Source organism: Ictalurus punctatus, chromosome 19 (genome assembly GCF_001660625.3).
Source record: "Ictalurus punctatus breed USDA103 chromosome 19, Coco_2.0, whole genome shotgun sequence".
Lineage (NCBI taxonomy): Eukaryota > Metazoa > Chordata > Actinopteri > Siluriformes > Ictaluridae > Ictalurus > Ictalurus punctatus.
Window position 1 is genome coordinate 26,238,182 of NC_030434.2, and position 25,968 is coordinate 26,264,149.

Sequence of the window (25,968 nt, forward strand, 5' to 3'; positions counted from 1 at the left end):
ACACACACACACACACACAGTAATAATAAATACACACACAAACGCTGTATATTTTCAGTGCACTAACATTAAGAGTGCTCCACACAGGTGTAGAAGATCAGACTGTACACAGGCAGATCCTGGTTCTGCACTGGGCTCTGATGTAATGTCCTGTGAAGGTTCACTGGTGAATAAACACCGTAACGGGATGAGGTGTTATAAGATGCTGTGTGTTGTTCAGTCTGATCTCGGAGGGAAAGTTCCGACACTAAAGTCACGACTTGTGTTCTCGTGTTTGGCTCAAATAAAACTGTTCACACCGCGCAACATAACAGTTGTCCACGAGCTGTCCCTGTAATGCGCGGTCATACCGAGGTAGTTCTGGTTGCTAAGCGACATCCCATAGTCACCCGTCAGTGCTGCTGTAGTCCGGTACACGCCTTGACTTGACGTCGCTGTTTTCATAAAACCACTGTGTTATTAGTTTTAAACGGTAAGTTGAAGGCGTCATACTACTGCCGAGGACGTCTCAGACCACGTGGACACCAGTGGACGCTCTTCTGGGAGCGTTTATTTCACACGAAAACAACCGTGTGAACTCTCTCCTTTCTCCTCCATTGAATTTTACTCTGCAGTAACAATAGCCTGTTGTTTGGAAACGCGATTTTTACCGCGTATCTGAATATGATAGCGTAGTAAAAAGCTAACATGTGATGCAGGATGAAGCTAAAACAGCTCTCGGTGATGGACACTCGCCTCTTAGCCTGCACGCTGGGGATTGTGGGTAACTAATGTGTGAGGCGGATGCAGTTCCTCGCCCTGATTGTGTAAAGATAAACAGCGATACGGGTTAAATCACACCGAACGAGATTGGTGTGTGTGTGTGTGTGATGAGGACGCTGAAGCGCAGTGTGTGCTGCAGATTGAGTGTGAGGCGCTTTGGGAGGAAAGGAGCAGATGTCCAATCGGTGTGTTCATGTCCTCGGAGTGTGAGGGACACTCAGTGACATTACGCTCCTGCAGAGACGGACAGAGAACAGTTTTAAATCTTAAACTCCTCCTGGGTGCTGATCCTGATTCGGCAGATTTCAGCGTTTGCTAGAAGTTTCTGTTTTTGCCAAAGTCTCGTTTTTACCATTTAAGACGGAGACCTTCTCCAAACTGACTTGTGGGCGGGGCTATGACTGAGCTTGTGAGGTCATTAAATGAACTTCATGGCTTGAACCTATCACAGTACGACATGCAAATGATCACAGGTTTATGTAGTATACAGAGGATTCTGAATTCTGGGGTTCAGGACCTGTGTGCTCAGTAACTCGTACATACGAATATAGGTGGATCTTTAAGTCCATATATGGAAATTGGAAATGCTCTAAGTGGGTGGGTTCTTTAGTCCGTAGATGGGCATAGGAGTGGCTGTAATTGGTCATGCTTTCATGTCCGTGCATAGAAACGCGGGTGGGTCTTTGACCGCCGGTTTGAGCATAAAGAGCATCTGTAAGTGGGCATGTCTTAAAGCTCAGGAATGTGGGCAGGTTTTTTGAGTCCATATACAGGAATGTAGCAAGTCTTCGAGCCAATTATGGAAATTAGAGCTGCTCTGAGTGGGTGTGTATTAAAGCTCATAAATTGGAATATGGGCAGGTCTTAGGGTCTATATATGGACATAAGAATGGGTTCTAAATGAGCTTAACTTAAAGCAGGAATGTGGGTGGGTTTAAATCCAATTAGAACAGCTTTGATTGGGTATGCCTTAAAGTCCATAGCAGTGTGGGTGGGTCTTCAAATAGGAAGAAGAAAATGTTTGACATTCACACATGCAAAAGAAACTCTCAATTGGTTTCAGAGAAAATCACACCTGAAAACTGCGGCACATTAATTTCTTCATACAGGAAGTGTCTTGAAGCGTCATTACAAGCAAAGGCTTCTGCACTAAGTATTAAACACATTTCAGTTAGCGTGTTCAGTACTTTTTTCCCCGAGTCGTTCCACTTTATTACACATAACTTCATTTATGGACTTTAATGTTGTCGACTCTATATTTCCGGATTTCTTGAGTTAACACTGATGTCTGGTGAAAATTTAATCTGAATAATCTCATTGCAAATATATTTACTGAAAAAAATGTTGACGCGTCCAATACCTATTTCCCCCAGTGGATACGTATTGTTTACAAATTCTATTACACAGCTGACCTAAATAGGTTAATATGTGAGCTCGAGACATCTTACCCAGACACGCCCATCCACCCCACTTGGACACGCTCATCATTATTATTGGAAATTTCAGAAATTAGTCAACAGCTAATGATCTATAAACTGTTTCCTGTGTGTGTGTGTGTGTGTGTGTGTGTTATAGTGAGGATGATGTAGGAGGAAACAGACATCGTCAGACTCACACTCGTCTCAGCAACACAGGACTGGAGCGGAGGATTGAGGAGCTGGAGAAGGTGCTGATGAAACTTCATAACTATCAAATCCATGTCTGGTGTTTGATCCATAACTGGGGTTTTAATCTGTGTGTGGTGTTTAATTTTTAGCTGGTGTTTGATTTTGCACCTGATGATAGATCTGTACAATGTCTTTGATCTGCCCATGGTGTTTGATCTGTCCCCGGTGTTTGATCTTTACATTGGGGTTTAATAATTACCTGGTGTTTGATCTGTGCATGGTCTTTGATCTGCCCACAGTGTTTGATCTGTCCACAGTGTTTGATCTGTCCATAGTGTTTGATCTGTCTCTAGTGTTTGATCTTTACATAGTGTTTGATCTTTACATAGTGTTTGATCTTTACATTGGGGTTTAATAATTACCTGGTGTTTGATCTGTGCATGGTTTTTGATCTGCCCACAGTGTTTGATCTGTCCACGGTGTTTGATCTGTCCATAGTGTTTGATCTTTACATTGGGGTTTAATAATTACCTGGTGTTTGATCTGAACTTGGAGTTAGATCTTTACGTGGTGTTTGATCTTGCTCATTCTCACACACTGGAGGTTATAAATAATGATTTTCTGTGTAATTAAGCATAAACACCGGCCAAGCGGACACGTAGTACACAAAGAAACAGATTTCTATAAATCTATAAATGTTACAATCAACACAATCTTTTACTTTTTTGCTAGTGAAGTACACTGCAGTTAATTATAGATATATACAGTTATCATTTTATATTTATATATATATATATAATTCTGTGTATTTAATTGTGATGATATTTATAACTATACTGTGATGTTGGAAATGAATAATGATCAGGATTTTCTCTTTAAGCACACATTTGGAACTGTAGCATGCTTGTGGATGAACTCTGGGTGGTTTATACGAGGGAGATGTCTGAGGGAAAGGTCAGGACTGGAGAAACACGGTGAGAAACTCTGGAGAAGCTTCCAGAGTTTCACACACAGATAAGGTTTCACTGAGACGACCCGTTAAAAAAAAAAAAAGCCAAGTGAAAAGAGCCGCATATGGAGCAGGAAACTCCTAATTACATTAAACAACCGCTAATGACCCAATCATAAAGATCCAGATGGGTCTGTGTTCGTTCCAGTTACAGATATATGTGGAAGAGGGAAAGTCATTACTTACTGATCAATCAATGTGTGTGTGTGTGTGTGTGTGTGTGTGTGTGTGTGTGTACAGGAGCTGGCCCTGGAGCGGCAGGAGAACGTTCGGCTGTTGAAGTCTCATCAGGATAAAGACGAGCTGGTCGTTAAACTAAGGGAGGAAATCGATCTGTTAAACCGGGTGACTTGCGCTCGTTCTAATACGTTATCGTTTCTATAGCAACAGCTTATTCACAGGGACGTTTGAGCAGATGTTTATGTCATGTTTCCGGAAGGAGTCTCCAGTGTCAGCACTTTGTAACAGTCAGAGGTGAAGCTGTAACTCTGAGTTTCCCGACATCTTCAGGACAGAGGAGTTTAAGCTTCTATGCAGTTTCTCAGAAACAAAAGACGACAAGTTGCATTTTTTGTGTGTCTTTTTAACTCCGAGACCGAGAATAGAGAGAGAGAGAGAATATATATATATAGAGAGAGAATAAAGACAGAGAATAAAGAGAGGCTGGTCAGGGAACGACTGTTTATAGCTGCTATAACGTAAATGAAAGAGGAAATTGGTTTATCTTGTTACACTCAAAACCGTCTCGCTGAAAAAAACAATAGAAATCCTCATAGAATGGTTTGTAATGGTTTTAATGGTTATAATGGGAATTGCATTGGTTTTAATGGAAACTATAATGGTCCCTGTGGGTCTCTAATGGTAATTTGTTGCCTTCTGTTGGTGGCATGTTATGTCTAGTGGATACCATTAAGGACCAGTAATAGTTAATGGTTAGCTGATGTTTTGTAATGGTATTTGTAGTGGAAACCATTAGAAATTCTGTGATTGTTTTTTTCAGCAGGGTATAATGCAACTGTTTTTTCACCCAGAATATGTTACTCAGTACCTTTCTCTGCGGGGTGTGTGGGAGAGTGTGTGGGAGAGTGTGTGGGAGAGTGTGTGGGAGAGTGTGTGTGTGAGTGGGAGAGTGTGTGGGAGAGAGTGTGGGAGAGAGTGTGGGAGAGGGAGAGTGGGAGTGTGAGTGGGAGAGTGTGTGGGAGTGTGAGTGGGAGAGTGTGTGGGAGTGCGAGTGGGAGTGTGAGTGGGAGTGTGAGTGTGAGTGGGAGAGTGTGTGGGAGTGTGAGTGGGAGAGTGTGTGGGAGTGTGAGTGGGAGAGTGTGTGGGAGTGGGAGTGTGAGTGGGAGAGTGTGTGGGAGTGTGTGTGGGAGAGTGTGTGGGAGTGTGAGTGGGAGTGTGAGTGGGAGAGTGTGTGGGAGTGTGAGTGGGAGTGTGAGTGTGAGTGTGAGTGGGAGTGTGAGTGTGAGTGGGAGTGTGAGAGTGTGTGGGAGTGTGAGTGGGAGAGTGTGTGGGAGTGGGAGTGTGAGTGGGAGAGTGTGTGGGAGTGTGAGTGTGAGTGTGAGTGGGAGTGTGAGTGTGAGTGGGAGAGTGTGTGGGAGAGTGTGTGGGAGTGTGAGTGGGAGAGTGTGTGGGAGTGTGAGTGGGAGAGTGAGTGGGAGTGTGAGTGGGAGAGTGTGTGGGAGTGTGAGTGGGAGTGTGAGTGTGAGTGGGAGTGGGAGTGTGAGTGGGAGAGTGTGTGGGAGAGTGTGTGGGAGTGGGAGTGGGAGTGTGAGTGTGAGTGGGAGAGTGTGTGTGGGAGTGTGAGTGGGAGTGTGAGTGTGAGTGTGAGTGTGAGTGTGAGTGTGAGAGTGTGTGGGAGTGTGTGTGGGAGTGTGTGTGGGAGTGTGTGTGGGAGTGTGTGTGGGAGTGTGTGTGGGAGTGTGTGTGGGAGTGTGTGTGGGAGTGGGAGTGTGAGTGTGAGTGTGAGTGTGAGTGGGAGAGTGTGTGGGAGAGTGTGTGGGAGAGTGTGTGGGAGTGTGAGTGTGAGTGGGAGTGGGAGTGTGAGTGTGTGTGGGAGAGTGTGTGGGAGAGTGTGTGGGAGAGTGTGTGGGAGTGGGAGTGTGAGTGTGAGTGGGAGAGTGTGTGTGGGAGTGTGAGTGGGAGTGTGAGTGGGAGTGTGAGTGGGAGTGGGAGTGGGAGTGTGAGTGTGAGTGGGAGAGTGTGTGGGAGAGTGAGTGTGAGTGTGAGTGTGAGAGTGTGTGTGAGAGTGTGTGTGAGAGTGAGTGGGAGAGTGTGTGTGGGAGAGTGTGTGTGGGAGTGGGAGAGTGAGTGTGAGTGTGAGTGTGAGAGTGAGTGTGAGAGTGAGTGGGAGAGTGAGTGGGAGAGTGAGTGGGAGTGTGTGTGGGAGTGTGAGTGTGTGTGGGAGAGTGAGTGGGAGAGTGAGTGGGAGAGTGTGTGGGAGAGTGAGTGGGAGAGTGTGTGGGAGAGTGAGTGGGAGAGTGTGTGGGAGAGTGAGTGGGAGAGTGTGTGGGAGTGGGAGTGGGAGAGTGTGTGTGGGAGAGTGTGTGGGAGTGTGAGTGGGAGTGTGAGTGGGAGAGTGTGTGGGAGTGTGTGTGGGAGTGTGTGTGGGTGTGGGAGAGTGTGTGGGAGAGTGTGTGGGAGAGTGTGTGGGAGAGTGTGTGGGAGAGTGTGTGGGAGAGTGTGTGGGAGAGTGAGTGGGAGAGTGAGTGGGAGAGTGAGTGGGAGAGTGAGTGGGAGTGTGAGTGGGAGAGTGTGTGGGAGTGTGAGTGTGAGTGTGAGTGTGAGTGGGAGAGTGTGTGAGTGTGTGGTTTTACTCAGCTGTAATGCCTGGTGTTGATGGAGGAAACTGAAAATGGAAGTTGTCATTTTGGCGTGAGAGAGCTGATGAGACCGCGCCGCTCATTTACTGCTAATGCAAGCACTAATGTTTAATCTGTTCTAATCACGGCTGAAGGACGGAACCTCCTCACTATAGAACCCACCGATCCTCCGTCATTACAGCGATGAGGGAAAAACACAGCTGTTACTCTGTGAAATATCTAGTGTCCTGTTTACTTTTAGCTACTCTAGTGACAGCTATTATACTGCACTTGTGTAGCTTAATGCTAACTAGCTATTGGGTGCTATTATCTTTAGATATGTATGCAATGTGTCAGTCATACTTTACATTTTATGACGTTATTAACACAGCTATTTTATCCTCACCGACACAGCCATTTCATCTTCAGTAACACAGCCATTTTATCTTCAGTAACACAGCCATTTTATCTTCAGTAACACAGCCATTTTATCCTCACCGACACAGCCATTTCATCTTCAGTAACACAGCCATTTTATCTTCAGTAACACAGCCATTTTATCCTCACCGACACAGCCATTTCATCTTCAGTAACACAGCCATTTCATCTTCAGTAACACAGCCATTTTATCCTCACCGACACAGCCATTTTATCTTCAGTAACACAGCCATTTTATCTTCAGTAACACAGCCATTTTATCCTCACCGACACAGCCATTTCATCTTCACCGACACAGCCATTTTATCTTCAGTAACACAGCCATTTTATCTTCAGTAACACAGCCATTTTATCTTCAGTAACACAGCCATTTTATCCTCACCGACACAGCCATTTTATCTTCAGTAACACAGCCATTTCATCTTCAGTAACACAGCCATTTTATCCTCACCGACACAGCCATTTTATCTTCAGTAACACAGCCATTTCATCTTCAGTAACACAGCCATTTTATCCTCACCGACACAGCCATTTTATCTTCAGTAACACAGCCATTTTATCTTCAGTAACACAGCCATTTTATCTTCAGTAACACAGCCATTTTATCTTCAGTAACACAGCCATTTTATCTTCAGTAACACAGCCATTTTATCTTCAGTAACACAGCCATTTTATCCTCACCGACACAGCCATTTTATCTTCAGTAACACAGCCATTTTATCTTCAGTAACACAGCCATTTCATCTTCAGTAACAGCCATTTTATCTGCAGTAACACAGCCATTTTATCTGCAGTAACACAGCCATTTTATCTTCAGTAACACAGCCATTTTATCTTCAGTAACACAGCCATTTTATCCTCACCGACACAGCCATTTTATCTTCAGTAACACAGCCATTTTATCCTCACCGACACAGCCATTTTATCTTCAGTAACACAGCCATTTTATCTTCAGTAACACAGCCATTTTATCTTCAGTAACACAGCCATTTTATCTTCAGTAACACAGCCATTTTATCTTCAGTAACACAGCCATTTTATCTTCAGTAACACAGCCATTTTATCCTCACCGACACAGCCATTTTATCTTCAGTAACACAGCCATTTTATCCTCACCGACACAGCCATTTTATCTTCAGTAACACAGCCATTTTATCCTCACCGACACAGCCATTTCATCTTCACCGACACAGCCATTTTATCTTCAGTAACACAGCCATTTTATCTTCAGTAACACAGCCATTTTATCTTCAGTAACACAGCCATTTTATCCTCACCGACACAGCCATTTTATCTTCAGTAACACAGCCATTTCATCTTCAGTAACACAGCCATTTTATCCTCACCGACACAGCCATTTTATCTTCAGTAACACAGCCATTTTATCTTCAGTAACACAGCCATTTCATCTTCAGTAACAGCCATTTTATCTGCAGTAACACAGCCATTTTATCTGCAGTAACACAGCCATTTTATCTTCAGTAACACAGCCATTTTATCTTCAGTAACACAGCCATTTTATCCTCACCGACACAGCCATTTTATCTTCAGTAACACAGCCATTTTATCCTCACCGACACAGCCATTTTATCTTCAGTAACACAGCCATTTTATCTTCAGTAACACAGCCATTTTATCTTCAGTAACACAGCCATTTTATCTTCAGTAACACAGCCATTTTATCTTCAGTAACACAGCCATTTTATCCTCACCGACACAGCCATTTTATCTTCAGTAACACAGCCATTTTATCTTCAGTAACACAGCCATTTCATCTTCAGTAACAGCCATTTTATCTGCAGTAACACAGCCATTTTATCTGCAGTAACACAGCCATTTTATCTTCAGTAACACAGCCATTTTATCTTCAGTAACACAGCCATTTTATCCTCACCGACACAGCCATTTTATCTTCAGTAACACAGCCATTTTATCCTCACCGACACAGCCATTTTATCTTCAGTAACACAGCCATTTTATCCTCACCGACACAGCCATTTTATCTTCAGTAACACAGCCATTTTATCTTCAGTAACACAGCCATTTTATCTTCAGTAACACAGCCATTTTATCTTCACCAACACAGCCATTTTATCTTCAGTAACACAGCCATTTTATCCTCACCGACACAGCCATTTTATCTTCAGTAACACAGCCATTTTATCCTCACCGACACAGCCATTTTATCCTCACCGACACAGCCATTTTATCTTCAGTAACACAGCCATTTTATCTTCAGTAACACAGCCATTTTATCTTCAGTAACACAGCCATTTCATCTTCAGTAACACAGCCATTTCATCTTCAGTAACACAGCCATTTTATCTGCAGTAACACAGCCATTTTATCTTCAGTAACACAGCCATTTTATCTTCAGTAACACAGCCATTTTATCTTCAGTAACACAGCCATTTTATCTTCAGTAACACAGCCATTTTATCTTCAGTAACACAGCCATTTTATCCTCACCGACACAGCCATTTTATCTTCAGTAACACAGCCATTTTATCTTCAGTAACACAGCCATTTTATCTTCAGTAACACAGCCATTTTATCTTCAGTAACACAGCCATTTTATCTTCAGTAACACAGCCATTTTATCTTCAGTAACACAGCCATTTTATCCTCACCGACACAGCCATTTTATCTTCAGTAACACAGCCATTTTATCCTCACCGACACAGCCATTTTATCTTCAGTAACACAGCCATTTTATCTTCAGTAACACAGCCATTTTATCTTCAGTAACACAGCCATTTTATCCTCACCGACACAGCCATTTTATCTTCAGTAACACAGCCATTTTATCCTCACCGACACAGCCATTTTATCTTCAGTAACACAGCCATTTTATCTTCAGTAACACAGCCATTTTATCTTCAGTAACACAGCCATTTTATCTTCAGTAACACAGCCATTTTATCTTCAGTAACACAGCCATTTTATCCTCACCGACACAGCCATTTTATCTTCAGTAACACAGCCATTTTATCTTCAGTAACACAGCCATTTCATCTTCAGTAACAGCCATTTTATCTGCAGTAACACAGCCATTTTATCTGCAGTAACACAGCCATTTTATCTTCAGTAACACAGCCATTTTATCTTCAGTAACACAGCCATTTTATCCTCACCGACACAGCCATTTTATCTTCAGTAACACAGCCATTTTATCCTCACCGACACAGCCATTTTATCTTCAGTAACACAGCCATTTTATCCTCACCGACACAGCCATTTTATCTTCAGTAACACAGCCATTTTATCTTCAGTAACACAGCCATTTTATCTTCAGTAACACAGCCATTTTATCTTCACCAACACAGCCATTTTATCTTCAGTAACACAGCCATTTTATCCTCACCGACACAGCCATTTTATCTTCAGTAACACAGCCATTTTATCCTCACCGACACAGCCATTTTATCCTCACCGACACAGCCATTTTATCTTCAGTAACACAGCCATTTTATCTTCAGTAACACAGCCATTTTATCTTCAGTAACACAGCCATTTCATCTTCAGTAACACAGCCATTTCATCTTCAGTAACACAGCCATTTTATCTGCAGTAACACAGCCATTTTATCTTCAGTAACACAGCCATTTTATCTTCAGTAACACAGCCATTTTATCTTCAGTAACACAGCCATTTTATCTTCAGTAACACAGCCATTTTATCTTCAGTAACACAGCCATTTTATCTTCAGTAACACAGCCATTTTATCCTCACCGACACAGCCATTTTATCTTCAGTAACACAGCCATTTTATCTTCAGTAACACAGCCATTTTATCTTCAGTAACACAGCCATTTTATCTTCAGTAACACAGCCATTTTATCTTCAGTAACACAGCCATTTTATCTTCAGTAACACAGCCATTTTATCCTCACCGACACAGCCATTTTATCTTCAGTAACACAGCCATTTTATCCTCACCGACACAGCCATTTTATCTTCAGTAACACAGCCATTTTATCCTCACCGACACAGCCATTTTATCCTCACCGACACAGCCATTTTATCCTCACCGACACAGCCATTTTATCTTCAGTAACACAGCCATTTTATCTTCAGTAACACAGCCATTTTATCTTCAGTAACACAGCCATTTTATCTTCAGTAACACAGCCATTTTATCTTCACCGACACAGCCATTTTATCTTCAGTAACACAGCCATTTTATCTTCACCGACACAGCCATTTTATCTTCAGTAACACAGCCATTTTATCTTCAGTAACACAGCCATTTTATCTTCAGTAACACAGCCATTTTATCTTCAGTAACACAGACATTTTATCTTCAGTAACACAGCCATTTTATCTTCACCGACACAGCCATTTTATCCTCACCGACACAGCCATTTTATCTTCAGTAACACAGACATTTTATCTTCAGTAACACAGCCATTTTATCTTCACCGACACAGCCATTTTAGTAACATTCAGTAACATATTTCTGTCCTACATTTTTCAGGACCTGGATGAAATTGAGGACGAGAACGAGCAGCTGAAGCAGGAGAATAAAACTCTGCTGAAGGTCGTTGGTCAGCTGACCAGGTAGAAACATGAGGACAGAAACGCCCTGAGAGAGAGAAAAAAAAGAGCAAAGTTCTACAGAAAGTCCTAGAAAAGTCGTATTTAATGTAAATGTGCGTGTACATATGAAAAATTACGCAGGATGAATGTACGTTGCTATGGCGTCACGTCTGTTGGCGTTTTGTCCTTTTTTTTAAAAACAGTGTTTATTTTGGCTACGTCCCAAACGCTAGCTCATGATAGTTAGTGTTCTTGCTAAAATGTCAGCCGTTAGCAATAACGCACATTATCAAACACTAGTATTTTGGAATACTCACTCATATGCTAGCTGCTGATTAGCCTTTATCTACCTAAGGAACAGGATGCACTAGCACAAAGTACAGATTTGATTTATGTAGCAGTTTTCTATCAAACACTAGCGTTTTGTTGTGTTTTGATAAAAGCTTAATCTTATACTAGCTGCTAACCAGATACCTAGCAAACAAACAGGCTATACCACCACAATATAAAGACTGATATTGCTAACTCTTATGCTGGCTGATAATCGGCCTATAACATAGTTAGTGAACAGGCTACACTACAGCAATTTTAGCAGTGTTCTATTAAATATTAGCATTTCCAAGCCTTTTAGCTGAGTGTTGATTTATAAAGTGCGCTCTTTCTTATGCTAGCTGATAATTACCATTTACCTAGCTAATGAATAGATATTTGATTTTGCTAGCAGTCTTCTATCAAACACTGGCATACTGTAGCGTAATGAATAGACTACATTAGCACAAAGTACCAATGTTTTTCCCCCCTATCCATTATCTATCACTTCTAACACTAGCATTTTAGAGTGTTGATTTACATTTAGCACTAATCCCAATATGCTAGGTGTTAGAATATTAGACTGTAATTGGACTACAATAGTACAAAGTTTCCTTTTCTACAGTTTTCTTGTTCAAACACTAGCATTGTGGAGTGTTTAGCTGAATGTGTGGTGATTAGTACTAATCACTATTGAGCATTTTTAGCTGTAGCTCCATATGCTGGCTGCTGAATAGGGAGTTAGCGAGCTAGTTGATATTGTACCGAATGCAATAACATTCCCTTTTATTCTTACAAAAGCTAGCATGTTGGAACTTTAGCTGAGTGTTTTGATATAGTGTCTTACCGCAAACTTCTGTTAGCTAGCTGCGAATTAGATGACAAAGTTGTGATGAGTTCCTTTGCTCATTAGCTCATTAGCTCATTAGCTAATTAGCTATTAAATAGACTACAGTAGTGCCGAGTATTTTTTTCCCCCTTAGCGACTGTTAGATCAAACAATAACGCGTCAAATAAAATGAAGACATTCTCTTTTCTACTGACTCGAATATTAGCACTTCTGATTTGGAGTAATTCAGATCGTTGGTTTATTTTTAGTTCTAATCCTGTACGCTAACAGGTACTAACTAGGCATGTTGGTTTCTTTTGTAACGACATTTTATAGCTGCTCACTAGCCAGTTAGCTAGCGATTGTGAATATGGCAACATTCAACTGAATATTATAAAGTTCTAATTTTTTCTAGCAAATGCTAGCATTTTGGATTCGTTAGCCAAGCGCTGATTTATTTCAAGGGCACGTCACATCCGTTAGCTGCTAGTCCTTTGTCACATGCACTAGCTACTAGTTTTCCTGTTAGCTAGTTAGTGAATTAGGTAAATTCTCTTTTCTAGCAACTTGCATGTAAAATGTTAATATTTATTGATGTATGTTTAGCACTAATCTCATGCTCACTCCTCAAACACTAACGGATTCTTCTGGAATGTTTCGTTGTGGAGTGCCATCATGTATGCTAGCTGCTGACTAGCTACTTAGCTAGCTAGTGAACACTGTACCGAATGATATGATGTTCGTTTGCTAGCATTTCGGAGTTGTAAGCTGAGCGTCGAGTTGTTTCTGCTGCTCGTCACGTCCGTTAGCTGCTACAGTAGTCCTATCAGCTTGTCCCTGAATTGGCTACAGTGAAGAGAAATTTACAATTTTGATGGATAAAACACTAATATTTCGGATTGTTCAATCATGTTTTCGTTAATTTATATCTAGCACTAATCCCGTATGCTAGCTGCGCATTAATCGTATTTTGAAGGTCGTATTTCTGTTGACTTTTCTGTCGAACACTAGCATGTTGATTTTGAGGGAATTGCTTTATGCTTGCTTTAAGCTTGCTAGCTAGCTGCTTATCGTCAGTTTAGCGATTTGAAAGTGGAGGTTTTTTGAGTGCTAATAATAAAATTTCTATCTAAAACTAGCGTTTGGGACCAAAATAAAAAGGAAACAGGATTGTTTTTGTTTCTTGTTGATGATAAAATGCCTAGAATTGCACGTCATTGCTATTTTTTGGGGTTATTTTACAATATCAATTCTAGTTTGTAATAAAATGGTTGAAAATTGTAACACTTTCATCATTATATGAAATCATGTATAACTGATTTTTTTTTTTTTTTTCCACGAGCATGGGAAATATCCGACATGTTTTATTTTTAGTCAGTTGTGTTTTTCAGATGTTTACAAGCTTTGTGTTTTTGCAGGAAGTGGTTAGCTGTAGCTATTCCTCATATCTCAGAATTATCGTCTAAACCTAATCCAATTCTGGTTACAGAAATATTATAAACAGCTGTTCATTTTCTTTCTTTGTGCTTTTCTTGTAGTTGGGTTTCATGTTGATTTAGCAGAACTAGCAGTGTGTGGGGGTTTCAGGAGAGAATTGTTCCTTCATTCTCTCCCATTCCTTGGCATTATTCATGTACAGAAGATAAATCATTTAATAAAGATTCTGATTATCTCGCTCCGTGTGTGTGTGTGTGTGTGTGTGTGTGTGTGTTAATTTCTTAACAAAGTTCTGAACTCAGTGTTATTTTGTCTTCGATAAACATAATAAATACGAGTGGAACGAAGGGCCGCGTTGGAATTCTGGGAAGGAACGAGGGGCCGTGTTGCATTCTGGGAAGATATGAAGAGCTGTGCTGCATTCTGGGAAGGGAAAGCGTATATGTATATTAATAAAGCACTGAACAGAGGTCGTTAAATTCCCTGCTGTCACTTTGATGCTTCAGTAATTGCTTCATCCATCTGCCCTGAGCTCGGGGACATGCACACATCCGAATTAGCATTTTTATAGAACTAGAGACAGAGAGGTACTTCAGGTCCTAGAGGTCATTTATTTTTCCCTCTTTTTTCTTTTGTTCTTTTTGCTAATAATGTTTCTCTTCTTCTCTGATCTTTATTTTATTCTTTATTTATTCTGACTTTATTTCAGAGACAGGAGTTGACTTTCTGGACAGAGTGGAGGTCATTTTTCTTATAACTTTTACCCATAATCCTGTTCATTTCTCTCCATCTTCATGTCTTATGTTTTTATCTGTAGCGCTCTCTTTCCATGCTCTTTGTTGTCTTTTCTCATTAGAACCTTTCCAGGGATATTTGCTAGAGAGTTTTTCTTGAGTCACAGTTCAAATCTGAATTCAGCTTTAAAGGAGAGCCGAGTACTCACTTTAGAATACAGTAATGCAATCTTTATTTACCGAGTGAAGACTAGTGTAAAGCTTAAGGTGCTGAATCAACACCTGCGCTGGTCATGTGATGTATAAACATCCTGATGTGTCCATTCAACATACAGTGGTGCTTGAAAGTTTGTGAACCCTTTAGAATTTTCTACACTTCTACATGAATATGATCCAAAACATCATCAGATTTTCACACAAGTCCTAAAAGTAGATGAAGAGAACCCGATTAAACTAACGAGACAAAAACATTATACTTCATTTATTTATTGAGGATAATGATCCAATATTACAGATCTGTATGTGAACCTTTGCTTTCAGCATCTGGTGTGACCCCCTTGGTGTGACTAAGCGTTTGGGGTAAGTGTTGATCGGTCCTGCACGTCGGCTCGGAGGAGTTTCATCCCGTTCCTCAGTACAGAACAGCTTCAGCTCTGGGGTGTTGGTGTGTTTCCTCACGTGAACTGCTCGCTTCAGGATCTTCCACAACATTTCTACTGGATTAAGGTCAGGACTTTGACTCGGCCGTTCCAAAACATTATCTTTATTCTTCTTTAAGCGTTCTCTGGTAGAACGTCTCGTGTGTTTAGGATCGTTGTCTCGCTGCATGACCCACTTTCTCTTCAGATTCAGATCATGAACAGATGTTCTGATATTTTCCTTTAGTATTCGCTGGTATACTTCACAGTTCATTGTTCCATCAGTGACGGCGAGTCGTCCTGGTCCAGATGCAGCAACACAGTCCCAAACCCCGACACTACCACCACCATGTTTCACAGATTTGATACGGTTCTTCTGCTGGAATGCAGTGTTTTCCTTTCTCCAAACATTTAAAGCATCATCTATCCACAGAACATTTCCATTAGCCTTCTCGCTTCTTCACATGATTTTAATAAACTGCAGAAGGGCAGTAATGTTCTTTTTGGAGAGCGGAGGCTTTCTCCCTGCAGCCCTGCCACGCACACCGCTGTTGTTCAGTGTTCTCCTGATGGTGGACTCATGAACATTAACATCAGCCAATGTGAGAGAGGACTTTAGTTGCTTAGAAGTTCCCCCGGGTTCCTCTGTGACCTCGTGGACTTTTACACATCTTGCTCTTGGAGAGATCTTTGTTGGTCTCCGATCCTGTGCAGGGAACAGTGGTGTTGAATTCCCTCCATTTCTACACAATCTGTCTGGCTGTGGATGGGTGGAGTCCAAACTCTTTAGAGATGGTTCTGTAACCTTTTCCAGCCTGATGAGCTTCAACAACTCTTTTTTTCTGAGCTCCTCAGAAATCTCCTTTGTTTGTACCGTGATACACTTCCACAATCACGTGTAGTGAAGATCAGACTCCGATAGACCCCTGTTCTTTCAATAAACCAGGACGCTCCCTCACTCACTCACTCACACCTGATCATCATCCCACTGCCTGAAAACCCCGGACTCTAATCTCACCTTCAGGTTAACTGCTAATCCTAGAGGTGCACATACTGTGCCACTCACAGATCTGTAATACTGGATCTTTTTCCTCAATAAATAAATGACCAAGTGTAATATTTATGTTTATTTTTTCTATTTTTAGGACTCGAGTGAAAATCTGATGATGTTTTAGATGATTTTTATGCAGAAATATTGAAAATCCTGTAGGTGTAGATGTTAATTCGTTGTTATTGTTAACGTAATACTAGATGTTCGTTTTTCCCTTCAGCGCTGTAGCTGCCACTAATGTTTTTGGTGTTTATTTATTCATCAGTTTTGATGTTTAATTCGTTTTAAATCTACAGGAGTTTTATGAATCACTGAAGCTGTTCGTTACATTTACTAAAAGCGTTAAAACACTTGGGTGTTAATACCGGAGATGTTCATTAGGCATAGTAAACGATTAACACTTAAAGATCAGGTGATCATTTTTAATTGTAAAGTCCGGAACTTGTCATTTAATTGTAAAGAATTCATTTAGGAGCGAAAATATCAATTTGTTCAATTTAATGCACATTTGGCTAAAAAAATGTAAGTTGTATTGAATGCTTCTTAATTAAACGATTCTCCATTATGGTTATTTTAATTCTATTTAAAAATGTTGTTCCACAAAAAGGAAATAAAATTTCCCCAGATTAATTTTATTACTTGCTTAAAATTGGGGGAAAAAAGTCAGAAACCATCTCGGTGATTATAATATACTGTATGAGTAATTGTTGCAATGGATGTATAACCTGACACGACTTTAACACGTAAATACATTGCTTTTATTTAAAGAACCTTAATTATTATTATGTTTTTTAATAAAATATAAAATAATTATATAATAAACGTCGATATATACATGCAGTTCTTTATTCACCAAAACACGAACATTTTAAATTTTTACATAAAACAAAAAAAAGCATTTAAAAAAATTTTTTTTTATTATTATTTGATTATTTTCTTTATATTGTTATTAAATTTCTTTTTAAACAACAGAATGGAAATGAATAATGAAATGCATCATTTCCCCCCTCAAATCCCATTGAAAACTCTCGATTTTAAAATAAACACACTCCACTCCAAACTGTGTTCTGTATCAACAGGAAATAAAACATTTTTATTGAACATTTTGTGTATATGAAGAAGTTATATAACAACAGTCAGAAACTTCACAGAGTGAATCACTACACAAAGTCGAACGCAATCGTAAAACACCTCGTCGAAAAATGAAGGTTTACACACGCAATAGAACCGTATAACCCAGATTTATGGCAGGGAAGAGAGAGCGAGAGCGAGAGAGAGAGAGAAGGAGAGAGAGAGAGAGAGAAATAAAAAGAGAAGAGGAAAAAACACTACAAGATTACACAGAAATTTTCCACACACAAAAGCAGGCAGTCGATATACACAAAGGCAACTGGGATCTTTCTACAGCATCAGATTCTAATTTCTATACAAGATTCTCCTCCCGAGTGTGGCTTTTTCTCACCGAGCAAACAAGTGAGCGACGTTTGTGTTTTTCGTCAAACCGATCTCACAAGAACGCTGTAAGAATTCCGACGAGTCGTTTCATTTTAACCGCTAGCTCCGCCCCCGTTTCTCGAATCTGTAGAATCGGTGGCTTTTCACACTGGCTACAGCTCCGACAAATTGAGAACATTTTTCACGAACGCGTTTTGTCGTACTCAAAGTGTTCATTGTTCATTTCTCCCAAATCCCTGGTCTGGAGATCGTAACGTAACGTTAAAGCTGTTAAGAATATTAGTGCAGTAATAATGTTGAGTTCTGTTTCAATAAACAATAAAGAACACTGCCTCTGAACTCGTAAACGTTCGTCATTTCTTTGAGAATTTTTTACTAATCCTTTTTTTTTCTTTTACTCAATTTTTTAACCCTCTACCGCATGAATTATTTACACGGTATTATAATTACTTAAAATACAATGTAATTGCAAAATATCTGAAGTTCTAATAGCTGTTCTTACTTGGATAGTAATCAAAATTGAAATGTTCTATTAGAGTTCCATTATCGCATGTCGTTGCCATATGGCAACAATCACATTTGAATATTTAACAGAATATTCGTAATATATAATCTAGTATAAGTGACAAAAAAAGAAATGTTAACTTCTCTCCGATTGTGTTTACTATCAGTTTGTCGTTTAAGTAGTTTCGCCTGAATGTTGAAAAATTTACCAAATGTTGAGAACGCTCCTACGATGCCCTTCACCGTGCCATGTGACTGCAGGAAAGGAAGCGCAAACAGCACTTCCTGGTCATCCGACATGACGACATCTTTTCGTTACATCAAAGTTAAAAGCCCCTTTTCCCAGTTACACGGGAAAAATGGGGGATGACTTCATCGTTGCCATACGGCAACACCATGCAGTAAAGGGTTAAAGCTTTATTTTCGAGCGATGTCATTGTGGTGAACATTTATATTTTTTTAATTAGGAAAAGCTGCAAATGATACTTACACCCTTTTAAAGCGTTGTAAGCTTTGTCAATTCTTCGCGAAAACACGGCACGACGCCGTTTCCCAGTCAGAGTTTGCCGTTGCGGGAGGTTGAAACGATGACGCGGTTTTTCCGTGCTTGACGTGACATTTCCACCGGATTGAAAAGCGTGACAATATTTTAAAACGTTTCCTACGAGAAGCTTCAAGAATCCTTACGGATCATTCACGACCGCGAGAGATGACGACGCGTCCTCGCGTGACTCGTACAAATCCCTTATGACCTTTTAACGGCGTGAAGCTACAAGTCCGCCTCATCATTGGGATGCTTCATACGAGTTGATTAGTCGACCGTTACGGTACGAGTGTATTAGGGTACGAGTGTATTACGGTACGAGTGTATTAGGGTACGAGTGTATTACGGTAAGAGTGTATTAGGGTACGAGTGTATTACGGTAAGAGTGTATTACGGTACGAGTGTATTAGGGTACGAGTGTATTAGGGTATGAGTGTATTACAGTACGAGTGTATTAGGGTACGAGTGTATTACAGTACGCCTGTAAGCGTAAGACGGGAAACGCTTCAGATTTTTAATAACGTTAATGAGAGATTTTAGTTACGATGAAGCAGCTGAATTAAATGAACTGTTTATAACTGAAATATTTGTATGAATTTGTATGTGTAGAACTCCGGTGTCCGGTGTCCGGTGTCCCACGACAGATCTGCTCAGATCTGACCTTCATAAGCAGGTCTTCTGAGTGTTTCTTCAATAATACGATGGTATGCCGAGGACCTGTAGCTCCACGTCGCTCAACCAAACCAGTCCGTGAATCGGCTCGTCAGAATTCTGACGCGTTTTTCTTAAAGAGACCGTGTGTGTGTGTGTGTGTGTGTGTGTGTGTGTGTGTGTGTGTTGCATGCTTTGGTAGGCTGCAGTAAAAGTCAGCATTGCTTTGCAGGGCTAAAAATGGCTTTTATCTCTTTTTACTTTACAATGCAAACAGCAATGCCGCCTCTTACTGTTACTGCATCTAATTCGTCTAATCGTGTAGAAATTAGCGTGCTGCGTCAGAAACGAACGAACGAACGGATTAAAAAAACAAAAAAAGAAGAAGAAGAAGAAGAAGAAGAATTAACCCTGGTTTTTATAAACATAAACCTACTTCCCCCCCCCCTAAATGTTTAGATATCGACAATATAAAGGATTGAGGTTACATCGTATAATTACATCGTGATTATATGTGTTTAATAAGCCGTGTCGTAACTCGATGAAGATCGAATCAATATTTATTGCGACATTGAATCCAAAAAAAGAAACAAACAAACGAACGAACAAATGAATAAATAAATAAAAGTGCCGACTATATACTTGGTCCCAAATAATACAAACCTCACACAGTCTGAACTGTACATTCTGAGTTTGATATTAAATATAAAAGGGCACTAAAAAGGAACGATAACCAGAATAATCATCAAACGACGATAACGAAATCAATAATCATACCGATCGATACTGAAACAGTTAACGATACATTTCTCAGGTTTTTACGCTGTTTGTGAACGCAAATATAAAAATATATACACACATTTTGGATTTTTGGTGGGGACAGGGGTTTGTATATATATATATATATATATATGTATTTATTTATATTTATATATTTATACTCTAATATTTTAGATATAAGTGTAATTCTGTGATATTTAGATGGCTGGATCTGTGTGTTTGGAAAAAAAGAAAGTAAAAAAGAGAAAGAAACAAAAAGAGAAAAAAAGGGAGGAAGCCTTAACACGTTTTGAAGTTGAGCTCAGCTAGAATATATACACGCACTCTACATGTGCTGCGTCCTACTGACACCGTGATTATAATATCGTAAATGATATTCTTCTCATGTTCTAAATCGTTATCATCGTTCTCGGGCAGCTTCACCCACGTAACACTATGGGGATGAACACGGAAGTATTGCACAGTGCTCAAAAAAAAAACTCCATCGAAACCCGAAGACGCTGCGCACGCGTACGCGTCCGTATTTCTCGGCATGTTAGCGAGGACAGAAATGGCGGCACGACACACTACGCTACAGATAGTTATTGATAAAACTCTACATCTCTACGACACACACACACACACACACACACACGGACGGCAGTCACAGTGATACACGAAGCAGTCCTCAGAGACGTCTATGGTATGACGAAGAGCGTTCGTTTGCTATCTTTTTATTATAATTTTTTTTAAAATCACCTACACGATAACATTGAAAACATTGAAAAACTCCTCCTGAAGCTAGCGTCTAGGATACATAAGAGGTTCCTCCATGACAAGAGGTTTTAATGGTTTTAATGGACCGATGCTTGTTGGTTTGTCCTCTCATGGCATACGATCTCACGAAAAAATGAAATTCGTAAGAATTCGAACAAATCCGGGTTTATAAGAGATGCCGCGAGCGTTGTAGGAACGCGCGATCGTGTGGTCATGTGGTAAACCCGTACTAAAGCACGTCTTTGTTTTCCCGCACAAACCTCTGAAAAGAAAAAAAAAAAAAAAGAAAGGGAATTTATAAACGAAATTGACTACCGCTAACTTCAGCCGACATCCCAGTGTTTAATCACGCGGAAATGCGCTTCAATATTACGTCAAAAATCGGAAGTCATTTAGGGCTTGTTGTGGTCGTCACGTTGAACTTGAAAAAAAACTCCTAGCAAAATAACTGTGTGGATAAATTGAAGGAGGAAAGTAAATAATCGTTCTGTTAAACCTTTCCAATTTCACATACGAGTCGGCGCCTTACGCGGCACGATTCCGTCGGATCGTTAAGAATTCCGTACACGCACCGTGAAGAAAATCTTAAAAATCTCAGAATTCTTCTGAAACTGGAACGGTGCAACAGCCACGTTCCACACCAGACTCATTTTTAATCGCCGATGGTTGTAAAAAAAAAAAAAAAAAAAAAGAGTCCACATTGTCACACTTGGACTTTTCCTCCGATATTTCATAATCAGACCTGTGGAACTTTATTACGGATTGTTATCAAGCAGTTTTGTTACGAATTCTTACAAGCGTGCGATCATGAGAGCGTACTGCTACGTTAAACCCGTGATAGAGGACTTTATGGACTAATATCTGCAGACCATTAACTTTTACGGTTAATTTTATTCGTTTATTATTTTTTTTGAAAGATACCTAAAAGAGAAAAACATGGCCTGAGAATGTGTCTCTAATTAACGGACTGTACCTCGACCCGTTTATCCTGAACATAATTCAAAGCTTGAGTTGAATTTCTGTCGAGAGGAACGAAGGGACGAAGCGTTTACAGATTTCTTGATGGCAAACTTGAATATGTACAGAATTTACACGTCCTGTCACGACCACCCGATATCCGAGTTCATAAAAATCCCTCTTTATTTTGTTTATTTAACCTTTTTTTTTTTTTTTTTTCTTTTTGGCCGGTTCAATATTTTAGGAATTTGTGTGAAATCGTGTTCTAGTTTTATTAAAGGACGTTACCGGCTGAAAGCGTCACCTCCGCAGACCATTAACTTTTATGGTTATTTATTTATTTATTTATTTATTTCTTTGAAGATATTTTCATTTCGAAACAATCCACTGAACATTTCTATTCATTTAAACGTTTTCGACTGAATACTGAATCAAGTTCCTCTGAACTAAGAACTTTCTCCGATCTTATCCAAAAAAAAAAGAGAGAGAGAAAAAAAAAAAACAAACTCGTCCAAAATGTCGATTTTTGTCGTCGTTGTTCCGAACTACAGTGCAAACAGTAGCCATCGTGTGAAGGAGATTGGCAGTAAAAGCATGGCTAAGGCTATTGTCACTGCGTAAAGAGGCAACGTAAAGTAAACAGAAAATTCGATTTTGCACCTTCAAGGCCAACGAAATGGTTACTTGTTCCCAAAGAACCAAAAGCTACAGCCACTAAGTGGAGCGTGTGCATGAGGAGAAAGTCACGTACGTTTCTCACCTCCCTGAAAATAATGGCAGTGTTTAAAAGCTTGTCTCTTAGAGTCGGTGTTTTATTATTACACACCGACTTTTCTGGAGAAATCAGCATCAGTTTGTTAAAAAACGCAGAACTTTTGATTTTTTTCTCTTTTTTTTCCCCCTTTACGGCTAAAGGCCTGACGGTGTAGAATAAAGTAGAATAAAAAACAAAACAAAACATGCAATTACCAAAAATATTAATTTCAGAGCTAGAGTCTTGAACAAATCCAACGAAATACGTCTGGTGACGAAGTTTAACGAATTAACGTAAGGTAAGCGTTGAGGATCGAATGGCTACGGTTAGTGAATTCGTCATGCTTGGGGGCTTTAGGACAAAATATAAGGTTCAGATTGAGGATCTGGGGGAGATCAAGGAGCTGCTAAAATAATGATTAAGCAAAAAATGCAAAAAAGAAAAAATTCAAATCAATTTAAGAACTCATGTGCTTGTAGAACTTCCTGCATATTTTACCGACTGAACCATATCAGTTAATGGCCTATATTTCCATGCTAAAATGTAATATACTGAAGATGTTATACATATATATTACAGTATTCCATTTTATACGGGTTTCTCCGTGTACTCTGTTTTTATTTTGAACAATTCTTTAAGCCAAAGGTTTTTTTTGTTTGACCATTTTGTTTTTAAATACCCCTGAACTCTCGTCTCGCAGGTTGAAATTCTTTCAAATATACATATATATGATATATAATATATATGTATATGTTTAACTGGAATGCAATAAGATAGATATCGTAAATCCTGCTGTTATTATATATAATATTGGCTCTGCTATATCTGCATTTACATAATTTAAAATAGAATATCTTAGTAAAAACATCAAGATATACACAGATTAGGAAACAGGTAACAACATACAAACACAAACTAGAAATCGTATTTTTTTGTCTGCATACGGATATATACACCTGTGGTACACGGTTTTTTTCCATTCATGCGCTATCTACACTGATCATATTGCTTAAAAGAAGGGTTTAAGGGGGTTAAAGGTCATGGAGGATGGTCAAAACAGCAGGCGAAGACAGGAAGGAATGTTAAACACAACTTGAGGGGTGTGTGTGTGTGTGTGTGTGTGTGTGTGTGTGTGTATTGGGGCAAGTGGGCGGTCAAAATACCGACAACTATTATAAAAGGAGGCGTTTCATTGCCAGACAAGAAGAAGAAGAAGAAGAAGAAGAAGATTTTAGAGGGTGTAAGGATCCATACATCACTGAGGTATGTACACGCACTGGGTTAGGACCACTAAAAGGGGTGGGGTTAATGGCTAAAGGGGGGCAGAGCTTTATTTTTTGACGGACAGCTGGGCATCCACTTCTTCCTCCGGCTTGAGCACGTGCCACTGGGCGATGGGTCTCCGTGGGTTGGCCAACATATCCGACCAATGGCGAAGCTCGGTGCCTGAGCTGTTCAGCCCTATGAAAACTTTACCGATAGCATCGTTTTTGCCGATCTTGTCATAGTCCAGAACAGTTATAACGATTTGAACTTTCTGTAAAGAGAGAGAGAGAGAGGGAGAGAGAGAGGGAGAGAGAGAGACAGACAGAAAAAAACACAAGAACACAACGGTTAATTCTGCAGATGAGTGACTAGATTTATTTAGACGTGAAAAATGACGTGTGCTCTGGGACTCCCGCATTCTGAGATTCTAATCACGCTCGATCTCAGAACTATGTCATCAGCCATCTTTGGTCACGGTGACACTAAATAACATCATATTTACATTTACATTTACGGCGTCTGGTCGACGCCCTTATCCTGAGCGACTTGCATTTATCTCATTTATACGTCTGAGCAGTTGAGGGTTAAGCGCCTCGCTCAAGGGCCCAGCAGTGGCAGCTTGGCGGTGACCTCCTGACCTTCTGATCAGTAACCCAGAGCCTTTAACCACTGACACACCACTGCCCCTGCAGGTCTAAGACCGCCCATCTCAATCACGACCAAAGAATTCTTTTACAACGCGCAATATTTCTTTTGGGCCAAAAATCGTTTAGCATAAATCCAGTTTAAAGGAAATATCTTAATTAGCTAGATAAGTCTGAATTCCTCACACAGGGAACACAAGGCTTTGATTAAGTCGTCGGTTATGTGCTGTATTGAAGCACACATAAGCCTAGTGACTTCAGTTTGTAAGCGGTATAAATGATTGTTTAATTACAAGTTGTTATGCTAACGAATGAAAGGGAATTGGTCCAGCAGAGCAGCAGAGGGAGAACGATGCAGCGTGAATAGAGAGATCAGTAACGAGACGACGACGAGGCCTGCGTTAAAGCGTGCTGACTTCGGCCTCACGGAGACTCGTTTCCATCACGAACGTATAATCCTTCGTAAAGTGAGCGATCGTATTTAATAATTCTCTGTTTTGTTTATTTAAAGTTAAATTAAATGCAAATGCTGCAGCTTTACTTCTAGTTGAGAAAGATATTTCGGGCTTCAGAACTTACATATAGTTCCCAGGTCCACACACACACACACACACACACACACACACACACACACACACACACACACATTTAGTTATACATATAGGTGCATCTCAAAAATTTTGAGTATCATGGAAAAGTTAATTTTTTTGGATAATTTAATTCAAACAGTGGAACTTTAGCACTTTATTTTGAAGCACTACGATGTGGAAGTAGATCTACAGCGTGCTAGATGTTCGTCATTTTCTTCTTTAAACTTGTAAACTCAGAGTTAGCAAAGATTATGGCTGATATTTTAAAGGCCCGTTATTGTTAAAATGATTATTTTTTAAATTCCTCACCGACCAATCTCAGGTTTTCTAAAGAAAGAAAAACAGCCCCTTGCTAATCGTTTTCTGTATTGATTGAATTTACAGCTGTGAAGGTCGGAGATCAGAGACCGGCGCTCACTCGTAGTTAAGTGATAGTCAATATGGATTATAGATCAAACGAGATCTAGATAACGAAAGAAGGATAACGAGGCCACCATTAAGCTCTGGTGCATTTTGATTGAATCAGAGTCTTCCTCAAAGTGGTACAGTCAGCACACTGATAATTAGCAGTGTACTGAGGTCATGGCTCGGAGAGACGGATGTTTTCACCAGCAAAACATCTGGCTAAGAAGCTTCCTCGGACCGCCAGAAGTGGTTTGACATATGAATGGATTTAAATAAATAAAAAAACACCTCTTTCTAAGATATTTTGACAGAGTGGATCAGATATGCAGCATAAAAGATAAAACTAATCATTGAGCTAAAACTCCAGGGCACTGGGAATCGTAATAACAAAGCAGGTGATTATTTGGGGAATGTTTTTTTGCTGGATTATTCCGGAACTACGTAGCTGCATGGCTGGTTTCTTGGGAAAGTCTTAAATCGGGTCTCTCATTAGAATCAGGTTAAATCCGGG

At 40.1% G+C, this 25,968-nt stretch overlaps 2 protein-coding genes across 5 annotated transcripts in view; one reads left to right on the top strand and one right to left on the bottom strand.

Annotated features, from left to right (window-relative positions):
• Positions 1–13,967, top strand: part of pawr (PRKC, apoptosis, WT1, regulator) — a 46,754-nt gene extending 32,787 nt beyond the window's left edge. For both annotated transcript variants that reach the window (XM_047162327.1, XM_017493792.2), the window contains 3 exons: positions 2,338–2,428; positions 3,619–3,723; positions 11,092–13,967. In XM_047162327.1, the coding sequence (XP_047018283.1) occupies positions 2,338–2,428; positions 3,619–3,723; positions 11,092–11,178 (283 nt within the window). In that variant the 3' untranslated portion in view covers positions 11,179–13,967. The remainder of the gene's footprint in view (positions 1–2,337; positions 2,429–3,618; positions 3,724–11,091) is intronic.
• Positions 13,968–17,555: 3,588 nt separating this feature from the next.
• The window catches only part of syt1a (synaptotagmin Ia), a 165,049-nt gene continuing 156,636 nt past the window's right edge, over positions 17,556–25,968 (bottom strand). For all 3 annotated transcript variants that reach the window (XM_047162342.2, XM_053688490.1, XM_017493772.3), the window contains one exon: positions 17,556–24,089. In XM_047162342.2, coding sequence (XP_047018298.1) covers positions 23,883–24,089 — 207 coding nt within the window. In that variant the 3' untranslated portion in view covers positions 17,556–23,882. The remainder of the gene's footprint in view (positions 24,090–25,968) is intronic.